At 44.8% G+C, this 27,170-nt stretch overlaps 1 protein-coding gene across 1 annotated transcript in view; it reads right to left on the bottom strand.

The window, feature by feature from the left end:
• LOC135378139 (protein bark beetle-like) overlaps positions 1-27,170 on the bottom strand; it is a 72,729-nt gene that overhangs the window by 22,209 nt on the left and 23,350 nt on the right. The window contains exons 2-4 of the mRNA XM_064611043.1: positions 17,234-17,439; positions 3,692-3,882; positions 2,034-2,372 (exon numbers count right to left, since the gene is read on the bottom strand). Coding sequence (XP_064467113.1) covers positions 2,034-2,372; positions 3,692-3,882; positions 17,234-17,439 — 736 coding nt within the window. The remainder of the gene's footprint in view (positions 1-2,033; positions 2,373-3,691; positions 3,883-17,233; positions 17,440-27,170) is intronic.

Here is a 27,170-nt window from a genome sequence, read left to right as displayed (position 1 = left end):
TCTACTCCTCCTGACACATTTTTGTTCGAACCCTGCCATGCTCCTTTAACTTCGACACACAGGCCCTTGTGATGCAGATATGACGACACCGGATATAGTTGGTCAACGTGGGCTGGGTGAAGAAAATGCTAGCTGGTTAACTCTTTACACTTGGAACGCCCCAAGAGAACACACGCGATTGCCACGCTTGGACAAAGAGAACGCATTTCAACAAGTAATTCACTGTTCAGAATCTGGCAACGAAAACTGCCAGGACATGACTGTGTGAATTCACCATAACCTACCTGATGAAAACAACTTGTCAGTGCATGCTAGTTATTTTAGCTTTTAATGTGTCATGATTAATAAAGTCTCAGATGAATCAATAAGAACAGCGCAGGTTACTTTGCCAGAGTCAATGCAAAATTGCTGTATTGCTAACAATCTGTAAGGAAATATCGTCTTCCTGCCATGCAGAATGTAAGTTACATACATTACAATTAATAAGTAACATACATCATTTTCTGTAACATTCTCTAGATCAGTAGAAACTCAGCTACAATTCGCTATAATTTTAGTTTTGACAGTGAGTTTCTGGAACCTGGCATATGCGGTTGTGTGAATGAAGTGTTACTATACGTACAGGGTGTTTCGCAAAAAATGAGCCGAAGTTTTAAAAAAAAGGTTCATCACACACCAAAAAGACGGATTGCATAGTGTTGCCAGTGGTGTGAGAATGCTCAAAATATTTTTTGTTTTGTAATTATTTAATTAATTAAGAGAAATTTTATTAGTCAGTTTTTTAATTAACAGGACTAGAGCCAGATGTCAATGAGAAAGTTGTAGCGGGCGCTACAACGACACGAAACCCATTGATAGCAACTTTGTACCTCTAACGGGTCCTTTTTTTTTCGGGTTTGCAAAAGACCTACTTTCAGGTTTGCAACTTTCGGGTTGCAAAAGATCTACGCGAGACCTGTCGCAGATGCGCGAAGAGCACCGGATCACAGCGCTCTCGAGCATTCTGTTATGAAACGAAGACTAGTCCCAGTTGTCATTGACATTTTAGCTTGACATTCATTCCTCGCGTATCTGAAATAGGTCCCCGTCGTTTTTTTGCAAATGCAAAAGTTAGTCTTTGGAGCCAGGAAAAAAGGATCCGTCAGAGGTGCAAACTTGCAATCTACAGGCTGCATGTCGTTGTATCGCTCGCTACAACTTTCTCATTGCAATCTTGGCTCTAAATTAAAACTGACTAATTAATTTCATTTAATTAATTAATTAATTACAAAACAAAAATAGTTTGAGTATCCTCGCCCCACTGGTAACACTATGCAGTCCGTCTTTGTGTGCGATGAACCATTTTTTTTAAACTTTGGCTCATTTTTCGTGAAACACCCTGTATACAGTAACACTTCATTCACATTCACAGACATTCGTTGGTTGTTACTTAACGGCAAACAAGTTCACTGTTTGGCATTTTGGGTTGCGCCAGTGATGGGAGCAAGATTGCTCTAGAAAATCCCATACATCGGTGGGATGCACGTTGCACTGCACTAAAACCTTGTACCAAGAACAGAATCATTCTTGAAGTAAGTGTCGATGTTAATGTGTAATAATGTATAGTATGTAATGTATGTAATAGTATGTTAATGTGTAGTAAATGTGCTGTTGCCATCTCGCTATGTTACTTGAGGCAGATAACTCTGATAAGTTGTTTTCTGTAGAAAAATGTTCGATTATGTGCATATTTGTCAATCACCGTCTTGGACGTTTTTATTTGCGATGTCCTTGCAGTTATGTAGCAGATATTGTCAACATTTTCACATTTCTTACAAGGCTAGCTACGTATAAACAGTCTCCATGGCAGTACAGTTTAGTAGCATAGTAGCAGACTGAGCATAATGTATAAAATTTTCAGTAAAAACATTTCCTTAAAAAAATTTAACACTGCGTATTTGAAGCTGGCAGCACCCGTCAAAAAATTATTTTACTTACAAGCGAGAAACAACATTTTCATTCGTTTGAAAAGTCAGTGAATCTATCTCACTTACCTCTGTTCTCAACAAACAAGCTGTCCTTGATCTCAAATGGATGGTCATGTTTTGTCACATTAATGCCATGATAGGCAGACCAGCGAACTTCAACAGACTGCATAACAGGTGGAACCCCCGAAACCTGTATCGCTGCTGTAGCACTGCCATCCCTTTGGCGGCCACCATACGATAATACCACATGTTCCAATGCGGAGAATGACACCAGCCTTTTCAATAGTCCACGGTGTTCTTTTATTTCCACTGTGACGGCCCCATCAAACTCAATACCCTTCCAATGGTGATGTGCTTGGGCCTGGAGTGTTGGCATGCATGTAATTTCAACATCCATGTGGTAATCTGCGGGTGTAAAAAAGATACGCATGATCAAAACAGATTTGGCAATGTTGCAATATTCATTTGCACACCATGAAGAGAGAATAAGACTGCAGAAAAGAAGGAAAAAGCGGAGAACCTAGACGGGTGGCTGAGCTCAACAGAGATTTTGTTATACTTGAGACAAGGAAAACAATACAGCTTTTTATATATGAGAGCAGAAGAACAAGAAGAAGAAGGTGAAGAGGAGGGCAAGAAAGTAAGATTGAATTAGACGTTACAATGGTCACCCAAGGATCACGGCCATTTTTTGTTGGGACGAAAAAGACGAAGGATCAGGATCACAAGATGGCACCACAAAGCTACCACATTTAAAGGCATTCAGGAGAATGCCTGAAGATGCAGCCAATTCTCTCTTCAGTTTTCAGATGACCATAGTGTAAGTTGAAATTCATTTCTCCATTTAGTTTGTGTAACCAGAGAAAGGTAACGGTAATGGTAACGGAAACAGAAATGGTATATTACCAAAATTGGAGATGGTAACAATAATGGAAATGGAAACGCATACCACGGTCCTCAATTACCAGAAGCAGAAATGGAAATTATCATCCGGTATTGAATTCGGGTAATGGCTATTCCAGTTGTGCGCTGACATTAGAGTACCTTTTCATTTTATTTTGGCATTTTGATGATTCCATTCCCAGCAATGCTCTAAATACTACACGACAGCATGGAAACAAAGTGCAATATTGCATCTCGAGGGTGCATCCCTCACTTACCTACTCGTCCCGGCCTTCATAACGCCATGATATCAACACATGAGACTTACTCAATACTCCACGCACTCTACTCCACCATAGCACGAGGATGACAGCCTACGATTTTCTTATTTATTTACTTTTGACTTTTTCCATTTCACCGTGGTTATGGCAGTATTGTGTACTACTGAGAGCGTCCACCTATATGAATGCGGCATTGGATGAAGGTTACGCCCATCTTGGGCTCAGAGTGACTGGGCTCAGTGTCCCTACATTTCTTTTAAAAAATCTTTTAATCTGTGCGCATCCCAAAGACATAAAATTACTTGCGTAGTGTGTACGCGTGACACCAAAGCAGCGCTTGGGCAAAAGAGGGTGCTGACAGAGCTGGACGGGCTGTCTTCCCGCAGCTCTCTAACAGCCGTTCCATTACCGGAAACAGTAACAGAAACGTAATGGAAACAAAATTGAAAAGCTAGTATCAGAAACGGATAACGGAAATGAAGATATGGCAATAACGAAAATGGAAACTGTAACGAAAATACGTCCGTTACCCTTCCCTGTGTGTAACTCTTGTCCACTCACCACAGACACCACTGCCCAGCTGCCTGTCACCCCATCCAGAGCACTGATCCAAAGATATTTCTAACCCGCTGCACCCAGGGCCAGAGTACATGAACTGACGGGAATCGTTGTGGCGAGGAATCCAGCCTGAGAGTGCACCATCCGAGAATCCTAACTGTCGACATGTGACTTTGGCGTCGTTTTCTGTCCAGCTGAAATACAAAAAGGACAAGGGTCTGAGTCCTGCTTCTTCTCCTAACATCTTATCCATGCAGATTCCTGTACACTCTCTGTTGAGTTGTGAAAGACATAAACAGCATTCCTAACAGCACCTTTTATTTCCGTGGTACGTAGGTGATATCAGCTCATGAAATGCACAGACTTCTTTGTCCAAATGTTTCGATCGGATTCATTGAAACAGCTTAAATGTACTACATAGTAAGTCTGCTTTTTCAGAATGACACAAAATAATGTAATACAAAGAAAGAGTGGTGACCACTTCATAGAAAGGCATTTGTGTATACCCTTTTATACCAAACACGTTTTAAAGTGAGGCAAGGCGAAGCAAATGAAAAGAAAAAAAATGCAGATGGTGTTCCTACGCAAGTGAAGTTTGCCGCCGAAGAGCGAAGGGTTTGTAGCCAATGGATGGAGAAATTAATGAGAAAATGAAAACATCAATGATCGAAAAGAGGGAAAATGAAAAAGAGGTCATAGGAGGAGGTCAGACGAGGTCAGAGGAGGAGTGCGCTAACAGCGCACAGCAAGTTCCAGCCGTAATCGCGAGTCATATGCTTGCATCCACCCTGCTTGGTGGATACTACCTTAAGGCTTCCATATGAGATGATGTTGCCTTCTGCCATAACCCACACTGCAAGTCAGAAAGCAACATTGGGTCTCATGTGTAGAAGTCCGACCGCGATGGCAAAGTTCACCCGATGCAAAGGGAAAGCCAACAACATTATCATAATCAAGCAATTTGGCTGCTCAGGGTAGCACTACAGCTTGGAACGTACTAACTGAATATGAAATGAATGACTTGAACATGCCGTTAGCTGTGATCTACCCTGTAAATGATAAGACAACAATAATTTTGAAGCTGTTTATTGTTCTGAAACATATGCCATTGGTCGCTTTAGAAGCAGTCACTGGATTCTCTTTGACAGGAGCATGCTTCGTATCTGTCCGACAAAGTAAGTCTGTCAGGTGCAAGACGATGACACGTAAGAAAGGCAGTTCAGATAAATATACAGGGTGTGTGCAGAAAAACGTGACCCGCATTTTTAAATGTAACTCGTTGTCTACTTAGCCGAGGAACTTCCGATGGCGCACGACGACGTATCTATGCGTGCGAAAGCTACAAAAAAATCCTGGAAGCCATACTCAGTGTAAAAAAATAAACAGAGCGTGAAAACATGCGCTTCCATGCATTAGAATAGGGCGGTCATGACAGTGCATGGTAGTGCATTTCGGTCTCAGGAGAGTTATGTGCAGGCACTGCTAGGGGTACTGCCGATGAGCTCCCCCTGTCCCCCACTCCTTCCTGCTGTCCTCTCTCCGTCTGTCCACATCTGTACGCCGCTCATAGCCACAGTTGCTTCGCGGCGCTAACACGAAAAAAAAAAAAAAAAAAAAAACTGCCGATGAGCATCCATGTGGGACATCGTTTCGATTTATGCACCGATAGCTCCCCTAGCGGTAGTTGAACACAACTCTCCTACGTCCACCATGTTGCCCTATTATGATGCACGGAAGCCGACGTTTTCGTTGTTCCGTTTATTTTTTAAGCTGAGTATGGCTTCCACAATTTTTCTGCAGATTTCGCACGCATAAATGCGCCATCGTGCGCCACCGGAAGTTCGTTAGTTAGGTAGGCAACAAGCTATGTGCCTAAATGCGGGTCACGTTTTTCTGCACACACCCTGTACATAAATCGGGTTACTACCACCCACCTTAGTTTGGATTTGAGACTTCACAACAACTTACACGCGCCCCTTGTCCGTTTTCGTAATTCAGCTGGTGCACAAGTTCAAAAACAACATACTACGCATAACACAAGAACTAACGACACAGATTCAAAGATGTTCAAATTTTTACACGGTCTGAAGAGTTAAAAAAACAGGACAGAGCACTTTATTTACCGAACTGCACCATTGACCATTCATTCAAAACGGATTCTGAGGTGATGCCGATGGCGCTGGGTCACATGACGATGAGAGTATTAAAGTTTCGGTTTCAAATTGAAGTGAAGACGGCGAACGCTTATGTCTAAGCCACGAACTATCATTGCCGTGATTATTTTTTCAATAATCTATCCGACTATAGCTATGAAATCTAATTTATACGTTTCCTGCTATTTATAAGTCTAGATTTTCTTCACAGTCAGGAATCTCGCACGATCTACCATTCTAGTTAGCTGGAACGTCTTAGCGTGTGCATCTCCATTCTGTCGTAGGTACATTAGTGAAGACGTGTGTTTTTCCTCTCTGGCTGTGTATGACTGAAGATTGTGACGCAGGACAAACACATCATTTATGGGCCACGATGCCCAGTTGCATATTACAAGTAAAGAACAGCAGTCGACGATAAGATCTAAGTATCAGCCCCCACATCTTCTGATTGCCTGTTAGAGTCGCTACCAATTACATCATGCTGGCTACCAACTACAGCACTGCAAAGGGCCGAGCTGGCACGACACCCCGGGCCCGTGGGCCGAAATCGGGCGTCAAAGTCGTTTTGACTGTGGGCTCCGGCCGAGCTCGGGTCCAGTCCGAGAGTTCTCGGGCCTGAGTAGGGCCCGAGCTTTTGTGAGCCATTATGTCACATGTTTGACCCTCAACGTTCGTTTTGAAAGCAAAGCAACTAAGTGATTGGGCTCTTGCTCTTGGGATATAGGCGTTATTCTTGACTCCGCCACTTCGCCTTGTTGAAGATCACGCCGTCGTCGCGGCGTGCACCGGATTCGAGGTTTCGTGGATTCGGTTGGCACATCCCTACAATACAGTCTTGTGCAGTAGTTCGGCAAATCATTGGTATCATATATACAGTGTTTTTTTTTATTCGTTATATAATTTTTATTTAAAAACTGGCAGAGCAAAAGAGATGCCGTTTTTGCAGGTTATACGGCCAAGCGAACATCCTCTAGGTCTGCGTGTGCAACAACTGGACGTCTACTTAGCTAAAGTACACTCTTAGAAATGAACATCACCGCATAGCATGCTTTTATAGCCAACCGTCATCTCGGATGACATCGTTCTTTCCCCTGATTTGGTGAAAACGGGAGGCGTATGCCTTTTTTGTGACACTTATGCTGTTTATAATTGTCACCAAAAAAAGGCGCACGCCTCCCGTTTTCAACAAATCAGGGCAGACAACGATACCATTCGAGATGATGGTTGGCTAGGAGCGTGCTATGCGGTGAAGTTCATTTTTAAGGGGACGGTCTCTTACCCCCTGCCCCTCTCATAAAGTGTACCATTCGATTGCCCTTCGTTGAAAATAGAATAGTGCTAATTTACCCGACAAAACACGTCACGGTTATTAAATAACCGAATTAAATTGATAAAGATTGCAGAGCATGCCGCGATTTGTGTTGGCAACAGTAAGAACGGCAACGTCACCCTGCGGGAAAGTCCGTGATAGGATGCAGAAATCGTCTGCTTTTGCGCGCGCTACTGCACCGGCGTGAGCAGACGACTTTCAGAAGTTACTCGGGACCGCAGCAACTCTCGTACATTTGCTTTCAGTTCTCAGGCGAAAAACGCACATTCTAAGAAGTGGCCCACATGGTGGTTTAGAACAACCATGTTAATCCTCACAGACAAGGTAAAAGTCGCAGGACAACCCCACCCACAATCACAATTCCGAAGTCGCCGGCCATCGCCGGGCGCGGTCGCATTACAGCTCCGACCAAAAATATATTACGCGCGCTTCCATTACACTCCCCGTCGCACACTGATCATGTTTCGAAATGAAGTGTCGCTGACGACGTACATGGAGGAGGAGTGCGTGTTTATTTAAAAACCGCATTAAATACTCCCGGAAAGAAAACACGTGACTTAGCTTCCACGTATCCGATTATGCGTTACATTATCGGAGACCCCACAGTTAATGCACGGACTACATTCTCCGCTCGCGGAGATATATGCCTGAGTGTCCCCATTTCGAGAACAAAGGGGCTGAACAAGAGAGAAACTGATGTTCTGAGGCTGGAGCTGGAACAAACATAGAAGGGACAGATACAAACAAAGCCTCAAAAACTGAAAGCTGACTCAACCCAAGGTGCTTCTGGTGCTTCTGCAAGTTACAATTACCATGACAACGACGACGTACCCGCAGGCCGAACGTCATGCGTGACGTTGCATGAGAGAAGCGGACGTTTCGTCGTCTGCTATTACGGCACGTTTCGACAAATTCCTCGAAAACGACTTGGTTATTCCGAATGAAACTTTGACAGTTGTATGTGTACAGTACTCGTGAAGATAGTAGATCGCCCCGGCTGTACGATACCGTCCCTTCAAAAGTGCAGAATTGGAGCCAGTCATTATTCAAATCCACAGTCCTTCATACAGGGTGTCCCAGAAAACGTGTCATTGAATTATAATAAAAAAAACTACGCCACCTAGAATCATGCGGTCAACAGCATTTGTTCTTATTAGGTTTTTGCCACCTCCTAATGTGAATGTCATGTACTCCAAGTTTAATTATGTAAATATTTGCGAACTGAACTCGGAAATTTGCCAAGTAAAGGTCACTTTTTTACCCCATCAATATGAAGAGCGTGCCGAATTCACTCAAATGCATGATAATTCACAGTGATACTCACGAGCTATCCCATCGGGAAAAATAGCCGAGTATCGTGCTTTTCGGAGCACCGGACCATAGTGCGCGATGACTTTTTGAGCGCAATCGTTCGCAGTGCGACGAAAGGAGGTTCCGAAGCCAGCCCACAGAGTGATAGTAGAAAAAGTAACAGTTCCTAAAATTGGGAGAGGGAAAGCATTATCCCAGCGAAAGTCGGACGTGATAAGCCGTGCCTGTTTTATCTCTCTCTGCGATGTCGCGGAGGGCTGGGTTTCCAACCTCCTTTCGTCGGACTGACAAAGATTGCGCTGAAAAATTCATCGTGCGCTATTCTGTGCGACCTCCGAAGAGCATGATGTTCGGCTATTTTTTCCGATGGGATAGCTTCTGAATATCCCTGTCAATTATCATTAATTTGACTAAATTAGACACGCTCTTCACATTGGTGGGGTAAAAAAGTAACCTTTACTAGGCAAATTTCCGACTTAAGCTCGCAAAAATGTACATAATTAAATTTACGTTACACGACATTCACACGAGGAGGTGGCAAAATAATTATAATTCAATGACACGTTTTCTGGGACACTCTGTATATGCCCCGTGTAGCGAACGTACTTCGAGATATAAATTGCCAAATCTCTCTATGCAAATGAGCCGCCAGAAATACGCACATTTCGAGCGCAGAAACGACGCCTTATCTGAGCCGGACAGCGGTCTATTTGGCCAACAGGTTAGCGCCTAGCCCAATCATCTCCATCGCTCCGAAGCACGTGACCCTCTCACGTGGAATGCCTGTCGCTTTTTCTGCGCTCGAGTTGTGCGTAGTTCCGGTTTCGGCCATTTGCATAGCAAAATCTGGCAATTTATATTTCGAATTAGGTTCGCTTCTGAGGGTGTTTAATAAGGACGGTGGATTTGGATAATGACTGGCTCTAATTCTGCTATCTCGCATTTCCCAGAAAACATTAACTAATAGGTTAATTAATGAATTTTGGCTAATTAATTGTCCAGTAGTTGCATACGCTGTCCTACAGGATGTTCGCATGGCCGTATAACCAACCTGCTAGAACGGCATCTATTTTGCTCTGCTTGTTTTTTTTTAAATAACAGTTATGTAAACAAAACAAAAACAATCCCCCGTATATACACACTCTAAGAAAAACGGGTGTGAGAAGGTGGTAACTTCTAGACTCTTAAAACTGAGCTTCACCGCATAGCACGCTCCTAGCCAACCATCTCATGGCCCGGATTTTTAGGCACTAACAGGGGGCGCTCTTGACCGCATAGCACGCAGTATGCCAATCATCATCGCGGATGATATCGCTCTGTCTCCCGATAAGCTGAGAAAGGGGGCGCGCACCGTTTTAGGTATGTCACAAAAATGAATGACAGTGAATGAATGGAGTGACAATTATGAACAGCATAAGTGTCACAAAAAAGGCGTACTCTCTCGTTTTCAAAAAGTGAGGGCAGATAACGATATCATTCGAGATGATGGTTGGCTAGGAGCGTGCTATGCGGTGAAGTTCATTTTTAAGAGTGTATACCGGGTGTTTCAGTTAAATCCCCGGGCTAAATAATTCGCGAACCGGTGCACCAATCGAATAACTTTCTTTTTTACAAGTATCTGTCCAATACCGCCTACAAGATGCGCACCGCGTGAATGAGCGGGAGGCGCTCATTATTTAAATAAAAATTCAAATGCGTTTCGTGAAAAAAGCTAACTTCTAAAGCAGGGCGCCGTCGGCATTAAAATGGGTACTACCCCTTTTGGGACCTTCAGTGGACACCTTTTAGAGAAAAATCTGCCACCGAAGCGGGTCATTTGTTGCAGTAATTAATTGGTTTCGGTTTACGTATTTTTGTCGCGGCTGGTCGCGGCGAAGCGCAAAAGGACGTAATTCATTGGTGTAATTCATTGGTGTAAGGACGTAATTCATTGATGGATAAGGGAGTGAAAGAGCGTCTTTTTGCGCTTCGCCGCGACCAGCCGCGACAAAAATACGTAAACCGAAACCAATTAATTACTGCAACAAATGACCCGCTTCGGTGGCAGATTTTTCACTGAAAGGTGTCCACTGAAGGTCCCAAAAGGGGTAGTACCCATTTTAATACCGACAGCGCCCTGCTTTAGAAGTTACGCTTTTTTTACGAAACTCATTTGCATTTTTATTTAAATAATGAGCGCCTCCCGCTCATTCACGCGGTGCGTATCTTGTAGGCGGTATTGGACAGATACTTGTAAAAAAGAAAGTTATTCGATTGGTGCACCGGTTCGCGAATTATTTAGCCCGGGGATTTAACTGAAACACCCGGTATAGTGACTGTAGAGCGTGCTATGCGCCGCATAGCACGCTCCTAGCTTGAACTAAATGAACTTCACGGTCTTCGCAACGTTTTAGGCACAACATATGCGACAACTATCCTCCAAAACAACAACCTCCTAAAAGGTGTAACTGCTCCACCCTTTTTTCTTAGAGTGCAGGGTGCGTCAAGTACACTCTTAAAAATGATGGTGGTGGTGGTGGTGGTGAAAGGGCTTGCCGTTGTCGGCCTCACGTATGTGGGCAACGTCACGACTGACGCCCTGGGGAAATGTGCGCCCTGGGCCGACTTCTAGGGGAACTGTGCCGACATATGTCTCTTAAAAATGAACTTCAACGCATAGCACGCTCCTAGCCAACCATAATCTCGAATGATATCGTTATCTGCCCTGGTTTGTTGAACACGGGAGGCGTACGCCTTTTTTTGTGACACTTATGCTGTTCATAATTGTCACAGAAAAGGCGTACGCCTCTCGTTTTCAAAAAATCAGGGCATGCAGATAACGATATCATTTGAGATGGTGGTTGGTTAGGAGCGTGCTATGCCGTGAAGTTCATTTTTAAGAGTGTAAGACTGACCAGAAAGTTATTAAAATGTCTATTTGTTTTTCTTTCGGAAAAGTCGTTGCGAATATATCTATTCCCGATGGGGCCTGCTCAGAGGTGGTAGTGTATCAGTAATAATAGTGCAGCCGCTAATTAACTTTCATAATAAGTCTTTACAATTTGTGAAAATAGGTTGACCGCGCAATTGCAAAGTTGTAGAGCATAACCCTGAGGAGTCTAGTCGGCTAGAATCGAAACCGCAGCGCATTTCTGTGCCATAGTAAAAAATATGCGATAGTAGTATAAATAGTATGCGAAAATGCACTACTTTCGAGCACGACCATCTTTATAGTAGTAGTCTCTATAGTCACGACCATCTCTATAGTATAGTATAGAGATAGTCGTGCTTTCGAGCGTTGCGCGAGTTCTGCGGATACCCATCTTGTGCACTTGGGGAAAATTGTTTACTCCCCTAACCACAGTTCATGGCTGGGTTTGGCAACAGCTGTTGAACCTGCTTGCTATTTTAGTGGGATACATAAAGGGGAACATTGTCAGCACGTACGATGGGCCCTGGTCGACGTAGCTAGCTGTTTGTATAGTCGACAAAATTGCAGTTAGAAATACTTGTCCCGTGGTGAAATACGGCTCACTGTGATGGTAAAGTATTTAACGTGAAGTTGGAAAGATAAAATAAACATATATGTCTTTGCTCTTTTGTGTTCTGTGGCGTGGCGTGGCGTAGAGGAAGGGGTGTGTGGTATTCCAAGTTCACAGTGATTTTGACGAAACACGGGCTTTCTGCAGAAGGTCTGCCTAGCGGTTTTGTGTTCCGTATTCTGGAATGCTATAACTGCATACCACTCGTAGATTTTCTTGCACGGGGAGCAACAATGAACACGCTGTGGTATACGTTGCTGTCGTAGCTAGACCAGCGAGCCTCTGACTCAATATCCGCAAGAAGAGGCATGGGAAAGCTGTCGAAGCGCCGGGTGAAATTCTTGCATGACAATTCGAGGCCACGGACGGCTCACGTGACAATGAGGTAGCTTTGAAAACAAAAGCAAAAAAGGCCCTGCGTAGATGAAGTGCACAAGCAACCCCATCCATTCAACACGGATGCGTATGCAGTGTGATATATACAGTTCGACACTGCTAGTTCTACCAGTTCCTTGTGTGCTGTAAAATATCAACATCGAATTACCCTCACATATAGAAATATGCTTTACTATTATAATCTTTTGAGTGGACTCGCATTATTTTGCTGGATGCACGCGAGGAATAAAGTGCGACCAAAGGCAACTGGAGTGTTCAGAGCAAGAGTGGAATGATGACAGCGTGATTATTGATAAATGCATCACATCATTTCTGTTTCGTCGCTCCCGCGCGAAGGCCAATTGCCACGTTTACGTAATTTCTGGCCTATACCAAAATGGCTAGTTTACCAAATACAAAAGCGGCGCCTCACGTTTGGAGCGCACCGACGCCGCAAATTCCAGTGTCCGTACTTTTCTGTCATCATTTCCAATATTTACGGGATAGTAATCAGGACCACGAAATTCACGAAAATTATTTCTCACGAAAGTAACCAGTTACCAGTTTTGGTAACCAGTTAGTAACCAGTTTTACAGTAGTAACCACACCTTTTCGCGTGTGCCCACGAATATGGTTTCGCTCATCCCGAAAGTGGTGGAAACGAAGCTGTAACTAAAATACTAGGCATGTGCGAATATTCAAATTCCCTGAATACCGAGGCAAATAGTTCTGCATTCGATTCGATTTCCGGATGGAATATGGAATTCTATGTTCGAGTGTCGAATCGAATCTACACTCTTAAAAATGAACCTCACCACACAGCACGCTTCTAGCCAACCATCACCCCGAATGACAACGTTCTCGCCGTAGATTTGCTGAAAACGTGAGGAGGAGCCTATTTTGTGTCGTGCATAATGGCCCAAAATAGGCTCCTCCTCCCGTTTTCACCAAATCAGGGGAGAGAACGTTGTCATTCGGGATGATGGTTGGCTAGGAGCGTGCTATGTGGTGAAGTTCATTTCTAAGAGTGTATGTTTCTTCCAAACCGAATATAGTCGAATATAGTTTCGAACGTACACAAGAACGGCACGTACGAGAGCGCTACTTCGTATTCTGATCCGTATGAATATATCGCGTACGCTTGCTGTACACATGTTTATATGCGTACATATGCTACATGTGTATCCGGTCCGGTTATGTAACTATTCGCTTCATATTTGCTTTGGCTATGTATCTATTCGCTTCGTATACTTGCACGGTTTTAAAATAAATATTCGCACGTGTCTATAAAATACCAATAAAGCAGTAAGACAAAGCTGTCTGAGTATTTTTTTTTAATGTGCATATTTGTTTGTATAATCCGCGTCTTACAGACACGTAACAATGCAGTACACTGTCCCTACGTATAGACGTATACCGTTCCCTCCTCGCCAATTCAGTTCATGACAACGGAAGTGCGCACGCGCGTTGTTGAACGCAAGCAGTTACTTTGCATTTGTTCCGATTCAGGTACAATTCCAAGACGAAAAAAAAAAATAGTGGTTCGGTTCGGTTCCGGTTTTGCTCTTCAAATATTCTGAACCATGCTCTATCCAACCATCCGCTGACGACATCCTTTTGCTCCACAATCTTTTTGACGAGTGCACTGTATGGGTATGTGAATGACAGAAATGAGAAACTGAATGAACTCGTGAGGGCTTGTGAGGTACGATCTTTTGTCTGTTCACGTTTAAGCTGTAACGGATTTCGGTCCTGGTCCTTCTGTAGCGGGTCCGGGCAGGGCTTGGGTCCTTTTTGAAGTCTGCCGGCTGGGCCGATAAATGGCGGCCCGCGTGTCAATCTCTAACAGAATCTATGAGAATTGCTGCAAACCTTCCGTGGGATGACCAACAGCGCATTAATTTCCTGTCGTAACACGATAGCGGCTCCTTGTGTACACGCGTTTCACACCTGCGCGATAGCGAAGGAAGTGAATCACCATCGTTGCACGGCTAGAAATCATCCGTGACGCATATCTATTGGAAGTTCATCCGTTTTTCCGTCTATCCTAGTAAACGATTAACGAGCAAACCAGTGGCGGGAAATTTAAAAAGACAGGCACGTGAGGCATTGAGCGTGACGTATGCTATACGCCCTTCACGCATCGCGCGAAGAGCGCCGTGCACGTGTTTTATCACGTGCCCTTCTGCCCTGCCCTTCGTTTGCTCGTTACGTAACAGTCAAGAGATGGCTTACTACATATGCAAAGACAGTTTCACCACGCGACATTTTGTCCCGAAAGCGCAAGAGAAACATTATCACTGGACCGAAAACCAGAGCCATCCGAAAACTGCAGAAAGGCACATCCACGCGGACTCCATTGGCGTTCACTCTTTCCATTTGAACATCAAGCTGACACTTTCTGCTCTATGGTCGATCACGATGTTCTTCTTTTTTCTTTCTTTTTTCTTGGGGGGGGGGGGGCGATACAATGTGATAGTGTCGATGTTACTAACATTATCGCCTTGCGTGGCTACATCGTCGGTTCGACTCCAAGCTTTTCAACATCACTTTTTGCAGATTCGCCATCAACCACAGCAGCACCCCCGGCTTGCTCGGCAATCTCGGCTTGAGTGAGATGAGTGAGAGAGTCCGCCATCTGTGTCCTGAATATGCATGAATGAACGGAATATGTATGATGAAAGAACGTCGGTCCCTATATGACTTCAACGCGTATATGAAATCACGCGTACATCTTTTTAAAGGTTATAGTCACGGTGATCGTGACCTAACTAAGTGGAACGATGCCGCCACCGCAAGCTATATATTATCGTTACACGGGTACAGTCCAGTATGTGCAGAAATTGTGCACTAAAACGTCGATTGCTTGAATGGTACGACGGCGGCAGACCATCTTGCCGTTGTTGGCCTCACTCGTGTGAGCAGCGTCACGACATTAGCAGAGACGAGAGGTGACGAAGATGAAGAACAAGGAGGCAGGATCGATAGGAAATCCGATATCGAAATCTTGTGAACTCAAGTCCTCATTCTTTAGTGTCCCACCCTCACTTCTCATTTTCACACACGTTACCCTAGTCTTTCTTTCTTTTTTTAAAAGTCATCTTTGTCTTTAATCTATGTCATCTTGCTTTTCCCTTTTGTTACTTTATCCATTATGTCCCAGTTTTTCCTTCTCCTTTTATTTTACTTTCATTTAATTTTCTTTTGTTCTTTTCTTTCTTCTTGTTTATTTTCTTTCTTTTTTTGCGGAATAGCGAGCCGACATGCCGTTTGGCTGACCTTCCCTCCCCTTTTTTTCTTTGTTCTAATAAATATATCCCCCCCCCCCCTTCGATATACAATGTTGGCAGTAGTCAGCAATTGAGAGCTGAGCAATGTCAAAGCAGTCTTCGCACACTGTCCCTGAGGAAAGCGTTCTAGGCTGGGAATTTTCGAGAATGCTTTCGGCGAAAGCACCACTGGGATGCTATCAGCCAGCGTGCGATTTCTGATGCGCGCAAGGTATTTTTCCCGCACCGCACGAATGTACGACCATGTATTTAAATACATTCGATGGTTATCCACGGAGCCAATCTTAAAATCTGAATTGCGAACGTTCGATTGTCTAGTCGCACGAAGTCATCGACTAGAGTATTATTATCGCAGATACGTGGCTCACTGAAAGCGCGACTTTCGCTGGGAAATGTGGAGGCTTCGAAAGTTAGCGATAGCACAAAAGTGACGTCTCGAAATAGAAATGTCTCATCGCGGTGGTCGGCGCGATAACACGCGTACTTAGCACTTGAGCAATCCAGGAGACCTTTCGAATCAGCGGGCGATATTTACATTATTTCCAGCCCGGGGGGTGGGGGTAAATTATTAGGTGTGTTTCACTGGCCAGTTATTTATATTGGCCGTCGTCAGTTATTTCGTTTTTTTTCTTCTTTTTCTTCTTTCTTTCTTTTACTTGTCAAGGATGCCGTCAATAGTTTTCAAACCAAACCCTGCGGCTGACGTCGTCATGGACGTTACCCTGAAGCGTATACGTATACCTACTTAAACTGACAAAGAGGGCGGCCGACTCCTACGCTCACATACTTGAGCGGTCATGGGGTACGAGTTGGTACGCGCTCGTGTCCTCCACGCAGGACCGCTACTTGAAAGAAATACTGTAGCCAACGGACGGGAACCGGTGTATTCATCATGGTGTATAGTCACCATCGTCGTATGAACCAGTTTGATGCAGCGAACTCTGCTATATGTCCCGACCGCATCAGAACATGTCACTCATCACATACTTTTTCACATACCGTCTGTATTTTAAAGTAAAATCTTAGAACACTTTTTCATACGTGCTATGGCAACAGTGAAGAACCGTAATTCTCGCTGAATTTGAAAGACACAAAGTACATACGCTGTCCGAAAAAAAAAGAAAATGACGTTACGTTTCTAATTACGTTTTCTACTGGAACAGCCACCATCACAGCTATCCCGTGCCATGCACTGCACAGTTTATACTGAAATTGGCAGACTATGAAAGGGAATCGAGGAAGAGCACGTTAGGGCAATCAATGCGAGCGAAGAGAAACAGCTCCCGGCCCTGTATCTTTACGCTCTCCCACACGGGAACCTTGTGAAAGTAAAGCGAACCTTGGAAGAGTAAGACCAAGTGATCGGAGTAAAGATGAGCAGCAAAGAGTAAGCAGAGAGTAAGCTCATAGTTACTCTGTGCACATTTGCTTTTCTTAGCGGGAGAAATGAACCTTCGATACCTACGCAGCAGCCGCATTAATTAGCTGGGTTCCCTTGATTACAACACATTCGACGAATCTGAGTCCGTTCGCTATCTTCGTTCAACGGAACAGCAAACACTTACTTCTTGGAACTACTGCACACGGACCACCACCGGTCTCGGTAGAGAAGCTGAAGCCTTCCTGTGAGTATTGTCTGTCCGTCCACCAACCTCAGAGGAGGCCACTCCACGGAAGATTCCCGGTGCACTGCAAGACCCTGGTGCGAGTCCCTTTCGTCTCCTTCAGGTGGAGACAGAGCCGTGAGCGTTATCTGCTTCTCGGACGTTCCCTGAAATAAACGTAAAATAAGCGTAAAAAACACGAAGCAACTACACACTCTCGTGCATCAACTATATAGAAGTCATCGACATCGGACCGTTCACAGACCAATCCCGCACACTGACGCTGGGATCCTCGATCGCTTAGGACTTTTCTAACAGTCACAGGCCCACTGGACAAACTCTAAACATTTGCCCCTTTCATACCTTCGCCTGAGTGATATATGCTAACTCTCCAAATAATATGTTGCCATGATTTGATGAGTTAGCTAGCATGCGCTGGGTAGAGTTCCGCAGAATAAGCGCGAAAACACCCCCATTTATAATTTTAATTTGGGTTTTATTATAGAAAAAGAACAAAAAAAAAAACGGAATATACTGAATTCGTCACCTGACGAATTCTGCTACTCCCACAAAGGAAATGAAATGAATGAATGAATTTAATTGTTGGTGTTGTCGCAGTTTTAGACATTTGCAGTTAAAGCAGCGCACACACGTGAGCATATCGCGCTTCAATACACATTCAACCAAAAATTTTCTTCATTGTATCAAAAGTGCCGTCAGATTCTTCTGAACCGTTTCGAGGAAGACGAGCCAACAGCGCAAATAGGTGACAGACACCGGTTCATTGTTCAGCTTGGCAGCTTGAATGGGGCCCGACCTGCAGGACACCCTGCAATTGTAGACGTGCGAGGTTGTCGGCATTAGTTGGGACTCCTTTGCAGAGTCCACCGACCGGAACGGACAACGCGACGGGAACCTGTTCTTGGACAGTAGTTACCCTCCACAAGTAATGACCTTCACGGGTGACTCCCATGTGTCCACTTTCTGGATAAAAGTTGGCCACACACTGCACAGATACTTTCCTGTTTGTGGCATAAGTAGTTAACCTTACGTATCCGTACGTATACTCTAGGACCACTGATGATGAATACCCCGTTACCCGAAAGGTAGCACAAAACCACACACACATAAATGGGATGAAGATCCCATTTCAAGAACTTTTGTTTTTGTTTTTTCACCTCCAGTACTGGTGACACTGAGGACATCCATATCGATCTATCAAACACATGCATACGAACTACCAAAAATTATGAACTGAAGTTTTCAAAAATGTGCACAGAAGAGCAACAAAAATTAAATTATGAACGATGATGCCATGCACAAAAGCATGCTCTCTCTAAGTGCCAAACTGTATGTTTTCTTTACTTTGTGAGCGTCAATTGGAACGTCAGTATATCTGCACGCTACACTCTCAAAACTGAGCGTGCTATGCGGTCAAGTTCTGTTTTGAGAGTGTAGGTGATGCTTGTCAACTAATCGTGAAGTGCACTCTAAAAACAAAACTTCTCCGCATAGCACGCTCCTAGCCAACCATAATCCCGAACGACATTGTTCTCTCCCCTGATTTGTTGAAAACAGGAGCCGTACGCCTTTTTGTGACACTCACGTTAGTCACGTTAATTGTCACAAGGTGGGTGGTGGTGGTGCCTGTGATAGAGCTCTCCCTTGTCAGCCTCACAGAGCTGTGTAACGTCACGCTCTAGGGGGAATGTGCGACCCGGGCCGACTTCAAAAGGAACTGTGCCGACATACATGGTGTTTCAAAAAACGTGTCATTCCGACTTTATAAAAAAACGGAAAAATACGGGATAAACGGCATTTGTGTGGCAACTGAATTTGCCATCTTGCAAAAATATTTTCATTTGGTTTTAATTAAAATAAATTGAATTTCTTTAATTGAACTCCAAAATTACTCAAGTCAACCTCACGTTTTTTTTTTTTTTTTTTTTACAGAATTAGAGAGCCCATAGCGAACTTAGTCAGATCCACCAAGAAATCCGCTCGATATTGCAAAGGGAACTGCCCAAAAAAAGTCCCGAAATTGAGGAGGAGGAGGAGTGTCGTTGGGAGGAACCCGAGAGGTCTGCCTGCCTGATTAGGCGGCATGTTTCTCGGGAAGGGAAAGGTGGTGGAGAGGAGGAGAGGAAAGGGTGAAGTGGAAGACCGAGCGGAATCCCGAGCGGAATCCGCTCGGGGGGAGGATAGCTGCGTCCATGGGCCGACTTCAGGGGAACTGTGCCGGCATACGCCTATTACACATCTGAGGGAAACCCAGGAAAAACCCCAGACGGCACAGCCGGCCCGCGGATTCGAACCGCGGACCTCCCAGTCTCCAAGCGCACGCGTTACCGCTGCGCCACCGGAGCTGGTCCCGAAATTGAGGCTTCAAAGTTTCGGGTATTCAACGGCGCACGAAATCAGACGCAAAGATTCGTGGAGAGGAGGACTTGCTCCTGCCCCCATGAAAGATAGAAGGTCGAGAAAAAAAAAAAACAGGGCGGGAAAAAAGAGGCGGAATCATTTTTGTTTGCCGCTTATCAACGTATGGTGGAATGTCACCCGCCTTGTTATCGGCGGGTCTTGTGCTGCACGCCGGTCCGGCGATAAACTGTTCTAGCTCCATGGGGGCAGGAGCATATCCTGCCCTTCGCGCATCTTTGCGTCTGATTTGGTGCGTTGTTGAATACCCGAAACTCTGAAGCCTCAACTTCGGGACTTTTTTGGGGCAGTTCCATTTGCAATATCGAGCGGATTTCTTGGTGCACTCTTAAAAATGAACTTCACCGCGTAGCCCGCTCCTAGCCAACCATCATCTCAAATGATATCGTTATCTGCCCTGATTTGTTGAAAACGTGAGGCGTACGCCTTTTTTGTGACAATTATGAACAGCATAAGTGTCACAAAAAAAGGCGTAATAACGGTGTCGTAAGGCGTAATCACAAATAAGGTGATAACGATATCATTTGAGATGATGGTTGGCTAGGAGCGTGCTATGCGGTGAAGTTCATTTTTAAGAGTGTGGTCGCTTCTGATTCGAAGAGAGAGTGTGTGAGAGAGAGAAGGGAGGGGGGCGTATATAAGCGTTTTTGTGGCAATTCGGATCTATGATAATTGCCACAAAAAGGCGTACGCCCCTCTTTCTCTGTCTTCAAGTCAGAAGCGATAACCCTATATCATTCGTGACAATGGTTGGTGCACAACGTGCTATGCTGTGAAGTTCTGTTTTGAGAGTGTAGTCTCTACTCATTCACTCTAAAAACTGAACTTCACCGCATAGCACGCTCTGCACCAACCATTGCCACGAATGATAGGTTTATCGCATCTGATTCGAAGAGAGATGGAGTGGGGGTACGCCTTTTTGTGTCAATTTGGACACCCGATAATTGACACAAAAGGCGTACGCCTCCCGCTCTCTTCGAATCAGAAGCGATAACCCTATCATTCATGGCAGTGCACTCTTAAAAATGAACTTCACCACATAGCACGCTCCTAGCCAACCGTCATCCCGAGTGACATCGTTCTCTCCCCTGACGTGTTGAAAACGGGAGGCGTCCGCCTTTTTGTGACAATTAACATTTCTTCATAAGTGTCACAAAAGGCGTACGCCTCCCGTTTTCAACAAATCAGGGGAAAGAACGATGTCACTCGGGATGATGGTTGGCACAGAGCTTGCTATGAGGTGAAGTTCAGTTTTCAGAGTGTTTACAAGAAAACTAAAATTGCACTTTGCAACTCAATTCTCAAAGGTGTAATACCCTAGCCACACGGCAAACTTAAAGGAGCATGGAAAGGGTATTTAAGCTGTATAAAAACCGCTCGTATTTCGTGAAATGGTCCGTGAAAAGCATACACGAAAAATATTTCGGCTCAAAAAGGTCCCACTACAACGCAATTTAACTGTAAAAAACGTTGCCGCGGCGGGAGGTTTCCGGTCATGCATAATTGTCACAAAAAAGGTGTACGCCTCCTGTTTTCAACAAATCGGGCACAGAACGATGTCATTCGAGAAGATGGTTGGTGAGGTGAAGTTACTGCCATTTAATGCATTAAGTTTGCCGTGTGGCTAGGGTATAGACGACCCTCTGTTTACAAACATGTGACGTCACGACAAGACTGGTTCCAGGTTATATTTTCCTGCACTCTTAAAAATGAACTTCACCACATAGCATGCTCCTAGCCAACCATCATCTCGAATGATATCGTTCTCTGCCCTGATTTGTTGAAAATGGGAGGCGTACGCCTTTTTTGTGACACTTATGCTGTTCATAATTGTCACAACAACAACAACAACAATAAATGAAGAAGTGATGATGCTTCATTCTCACCATAATTCATCCTCTCATATTAACCACTGTGAAATGGGGTAGTGTCCTGTGGCTACCACGGGGAAACATCCCATGTCATAATTGTCACAAAAAAGGCGTACGCCTCCCGTTTTCAACAAATCAGGGCACATAACGATATCGTTCGAGATGATGGCTGGCTACGAGCGTGCTGTACGGTGAAGTTCATTTCTAAGAGTGTGTGGTGGGCAAGAAGCAGGAAAAACGCGTCTGCTGATAAAGCTGATAGTGCCTACCAGCATGTTTTGCGCGGCAGCGTTACATAATCAATGACGTATAGGGGCTCAGTTCGTCTATAAGTGTCGCTGTGATTCGCTCTCCAGTTTCTGTTTGTATTTTTCACTTTATTATTTTTGAAAGTTTCAAACTCGATATGTATGTATTCTTTGTTGGGACTGTTTTACAAGGTACGCCCTAACAGTCCCGCTCTGTACTTTGCTTCATAGGTATATGAAATGAAATAAATTCCTTTAAATTTCTTGAAAATGTCCAGTTTTGCATTTTCCTTTCATTTGTTCTTTTTATAAATGAATCTTTGTCAGGCGAATTTAAAGGGACGGTCTCGTACCCTCTGTCCCTCTCATAAAGTGTACCATTCGATTGCCCTTTGTTGAAAATGGAATACTGCGAATTTACCCGACAAAGCATGCCACGGTTATTAAATAATCGAATTAAATTGATAAAGATAGCAGAGCATGTCGCGATCTGTGTTGGCAACAATAAGGACGGCTACGTCACCCTGCAGGAACGTCCGTGATAGGATACAGAAGGTCTGCTTTTGCGTGCACCGACGTGAGCAGACGACTTTCAGAAGGCATTCCTTATCTCCAATCTTTATTCTTGGCTATTGCAAATAATAAAAAAAAAGTACATCAGTCATGTATGTGCAGCCGATTTTTCCAGCAAATAATTTCAAAGTTGAAACGAACAAGTCGTCTCCAGGCCCACCATACCAAGCGTGTATTTCCATAAAGAGCATTACCGAATGTATATTACCTACCGTATTACCTAGACGAACGGATTAGCGCTGACCAGCATCAAACCCGAAACGTTATCACGCCTCATGCGATATCCATAGGCTTTCGATGGAGTTCATGTGGAACAAGTCTGACATGGGTTATCAGCGTTCACGACGGATCGATTACCACAGCTTATCAGAGAAACAGCAATAAAAAGATAAAAAGAAAGGACTGACTCATTGAACTAAAAAAAAAAAGGCGCTATTACATTGAGTTGAAATGCGTACACGCGCATTTGGACTTATCGGTATAGATATTCCTTTACGGTTACTCTTAAGTTACCCATTCGATATTTATGCTCGACACAGGAAGCTCCATGCTTGATCGTACCATTATATACATGGAACAGCTAGATGATACTCATAGTACCGTGCAAATTCATCTTGCCCAAAGCAGAAAGTTTCCTGAATCCTCTAGTGAGAGGTTCGTGAGGCAATCGTGCCGTGAGCTCAGTTGGAAATATCATCTCCGAAGCATGGATGAATGAAATCGACGAAGACGGCCTCACATTCTTGCGTCGGAAAATTACCGGAGAGTGTTCCCTGAAGAAAACCGTTGGAGACCCAACATATTCAATATGACGGCTAGAAACTTCCTTTCCGCCACGTATCTCCGGCGCAATTCATTTGCACTGTTCACGCGAACAGTGTGCCTTGGTTACGCCAGCAAGGCAGTGTTTGGTCATTTGTACCCTCGTATATCCTATGGCCGCCAGTACAATTGTACATACATTACAATTCATCTGTGCAATGATAATACTATTCAAACGACAGTGACCCGCAAGCCATTGGTGTCTGCGTGTCGAATTGCGCCAAGAAACGCCGTACGCCAAAGACGAAAGGTAAAATTCGCTGAATATGGTAATTATATAGTGACTGTAGTAATTGCCATCCAACGAGCGCCGTGGCTGTGGTACCGGGTCAGCAACAGAAGCGCTTCCCTCATTGAGTGGCGTGTAACATCTCCAACGCAAATGAGTTTGCCTTGTGAAGGGTACAGTGCTACAAAGCGTATTGAGCGCAAAGGTGAGAATATTCTCGACACGAAACGTTTCCTGCCGGTTGCAGTATCGGAGGTAACACGGCTGCCAACAACATTGTGTGTCCGGTTATACTCACGCGTGCGTACTAGGCACTTGGATACTTTCCAAATCAGTTGTTTGCCCAGCAAGGAATCTGGATACGAACCAAGTCATGGGTGCTCTTGCAGCGCCGTTAGTGGGCACGCGGTCACTCACTGGCATTCAAGAAATAAGAAATAATTGATGGCTTTATGTCGCGAGACAACTGTGATCATGAGCGGCGACACAGTGGTCGGGCTGTGGATTCATTTTGCCCACCTGGGGGTTCTGTAACGTGCGCTGATATCTCAACACAGGGCGCTGAAGACGGCGTGTCAAAGCAACTTGCACCCTGCCACCAAGTTGTTGGCGTCCTCGGCCAGGTTGTAAACCGCAACCTTGGGATCAGTAGGCGAACACGCTACCAGTTGTACCACCGAGGCCGGTCATTAGTGGGCGATGCCACGATAGAGTATACCTCTATTATTACTTCCAATTACATGCTGGAGGCGCTGCTGCGCTTTGCATGACGGAAAAGCGAAGGATCCGCAGAGGCTCACGTGAGGAAGGTTGTTTGCGACAAGGATTTTTAACGGTAGAGACACTCGAGGTAAGGCAGCAATGTAAAAAAGTATTGGAAGTAGTTGGCAGTGCGCGGGAGAGGGGAAGAGGCTACTTCCAGGTTATTTATCCTGGAAAGCAAACGAAAAAGTTGGTTTCTGGATATGGAAAATCGATTTTCTTTTTTTATTTGCTAGATCACGAGAATTTGTGGAAATGCGCTTCTTTGATATTGTGTAACCGCAATCCCGAATATCCGCGTAAAGGCACACACCGAACGACTTCGTATTCGGATGTTAGTTCATCAACAGAACTTTGTGCGAGTTAGAAAAGTGTATAGACATTACAAGCTAAACAGTACCAAACGTACGTGACCAGACACCCGATCAGGTAATTTTGGAAGCACCTCCCCCGGTTTTTCCTGCCCACTAATATCCCCTTCCCGTCTCCTTCCCGACGCCATATCGATTATTGGTGAGACTGGACAAAAAAAAAGATAACACGATAAAGTGAACGAATTTAGCAAATAATTAAGCCTAGAACTTCCTCAAACTTTTGATATCGGAAAAGCAATATGACGTCAGTGCTAAAACACAAGACAACAACAACAGATAAATTAATGATGATGAATGGGCAAATTCGCCCCATGAGGTGCGGCCCACTACCCCAAGACACAATTGATGGACAAGACAGAACTCTAGACAGAACAGCAACAACTAGCGTAAAGTTAGCATCAGAAATTTTGATTCACAGTGCCTTTCGCACGAGTGCTATGTTGGGATGCGCATATCATTCGCTACAATGTGTGGATACTCTTGACGACACAGAATGTTTTTGAAACGCCAAGCTTCAAAGTGCTTTGTAATCCATAACCAGAATCTGGTTCCGTAGATTCTTCCAGGGACCAGTTCTTCGCGCAACCTTTCGGATGCGACGATGATGCCATCTTTCATGGCCCCATTGTTTTCCCATGACTGGCTTTGCACACCGCGCCCGTTTCTCCTCTCCCGTTGCTACGAGCTGCTATCTGCTATGAATGCACAGCGAAAGAAGCGTTCCGCTAGATAGCCGAGCAGGGGAATAAGTGCACTCGATACTCGCGTTAAGTTTCGGGTGGCATTTTTTAAAGACTTTTCGAGAGTGCTCCCCCACGGACAGTCTGTGTTGTTATTTCTCTTGTGAGGGCACAACAACTAAGCTTCTGTGCTTCAGAGCATCTACAACGGCTGTGTTCAAAGTACCGAAAATGAACGTCTGGCTCGAAAATTGGCAATATTGTAGCCGCACCTCAAATATCAGTCGCAACGTAGATACGTACTTGATGCAGGTTTCAAGTTCTACGCTCGACTTGAGACCGAACTGTATAAGTGTGCCAGTCGTGATACTCTACGGAAATGGCAAAAACAAAATCACGTGCAGCGTTGCGCGATAAAATTCTGCGTCAAAGTTAATGTAAACAGCAGAGAAGCTTTTGGAGAGGAACCCTATCGAGGGCATAGCTTTTTAGATGACACGAAGCGTTCATTGGGATGGCAGTGACTAACCTCTTTCTCGAAGACGCTTGCAGACGGACGCTGGAAGACGTGCGAAAACGTAACTAATGTAAGTGCGGCTCGAATGAGGTCTGATTGACTTCTGACAATCAGAATTAGTTCTACTCAGTTGGATTTCACGTGGCTGCCTTTTTTTCACCAAACTGTTCACGACATTTTGACCGAGGAATGGGACACGCAGGAAATGTATACAACACTAAACAACAACTTTATTACGGGATGATGACTGGGGAGTTTCATCGCCGGGGGCGATACATTGCTGGCGGTGATGCGAGGAATGAAATAATGAGCCCCTTCAAAATAAGGATCGAAGTCCTGTGGTGTCCAGAAACGTGAAGAGAGCCTTGAGGGCAGAGCGTTGGTGTGCTGGATGTGGCCAGGGACCAAGCCATTTTGTGAGAGAGGGGGGCGGGAGTCTAGCTCGTTGAGGGATCCGGAGAGTACGGTTCGGGAAGGTTGGTAGTGCGGGCAATGGAGAAGAATGTGCTCTAGATCTTCAACAGCACCGCAGTGGCTGCAGTGGGGAGAGGTAACTTGTCTCAAGCGGTAGCGCCACTGTGCTGTGAAGGCCAGCATCGAGGCGCGTTCGATGAACTAATGCGGCATCTTAACGAGAGATATGTGTAGGCATGCGGAAAGCGAGAGCTTTCAGCGCTTTAGCCAGAGGAGTCACGATGCGTCGAAGTACGGACCGACGATCTCCTCTCAGCAGTGCAGTACGCGTCCGTCTCCGAGACGAGAGAGCTGCTTCGGCGGCGCTGTCAGCCTGTTCATTGCCGTCGACACCGCAATGGGCTGGAACTAGGGTTTCCGGTTTTTGGTGCTTATTTTTTTAGAGAAACGGTGGGGAAAAAAACGGTGGTTATTCCGCTCACCACGATGCGGTGGCTTTCGATGGGAATACTTTAAACATCAAGACACTCGGTGAAAATCGGCTTGAAACGACACTGGCGCTAGCTATACATACAGTAACAAAGCACTTTATTTTCAGATTTTACAAGAGTTGTAAGAGTTATAACGGCTATGGCCTGAATTTATTGTAATAGATAGCCAGGTGCATGTTAAGAGACTCGGCAGACATCGCATACCGCTCATTTCGCTGTAAAAATGTTAGGTGTGAGAACGCGCGTTCTACATTAGCACTTGATACCAGAAGTGCATGCAAGTCCAACGCTGCGGCCGATAGCACCGGCCACTGTTCCTTGTGCGCCGCCCAGAAGCCAGCAATAGAAAAGTTACTTGTTGGGGTCACAGTCACCAAAAGATGTTCAGCCAGCTCCTCCTGGAGTTGTGGTAGGTCACTGGATGACACGACACACTTAAAAGCGTGAAGAATGTGCTCAGAGCTACCGCCTACTTCGG

This window comes from Ornithodoros turicata, chromosome 1, assembly GCF_037126465.1.
Source record: "Ornithodoros turicata isolate Travis chromosome 1, ASM3712646v1, whole genome shotgun sequence".
Classification (NCBI taxonomy): Eukaryota; Metazoa; Arthropoda; class Arachnida; order Ixodida; family Argasidae; genus Ornithodoros; species Ornithodoros turicata.
This window is presented reverse-complemented; position numbering and strand designations above follow the sequence as displayed.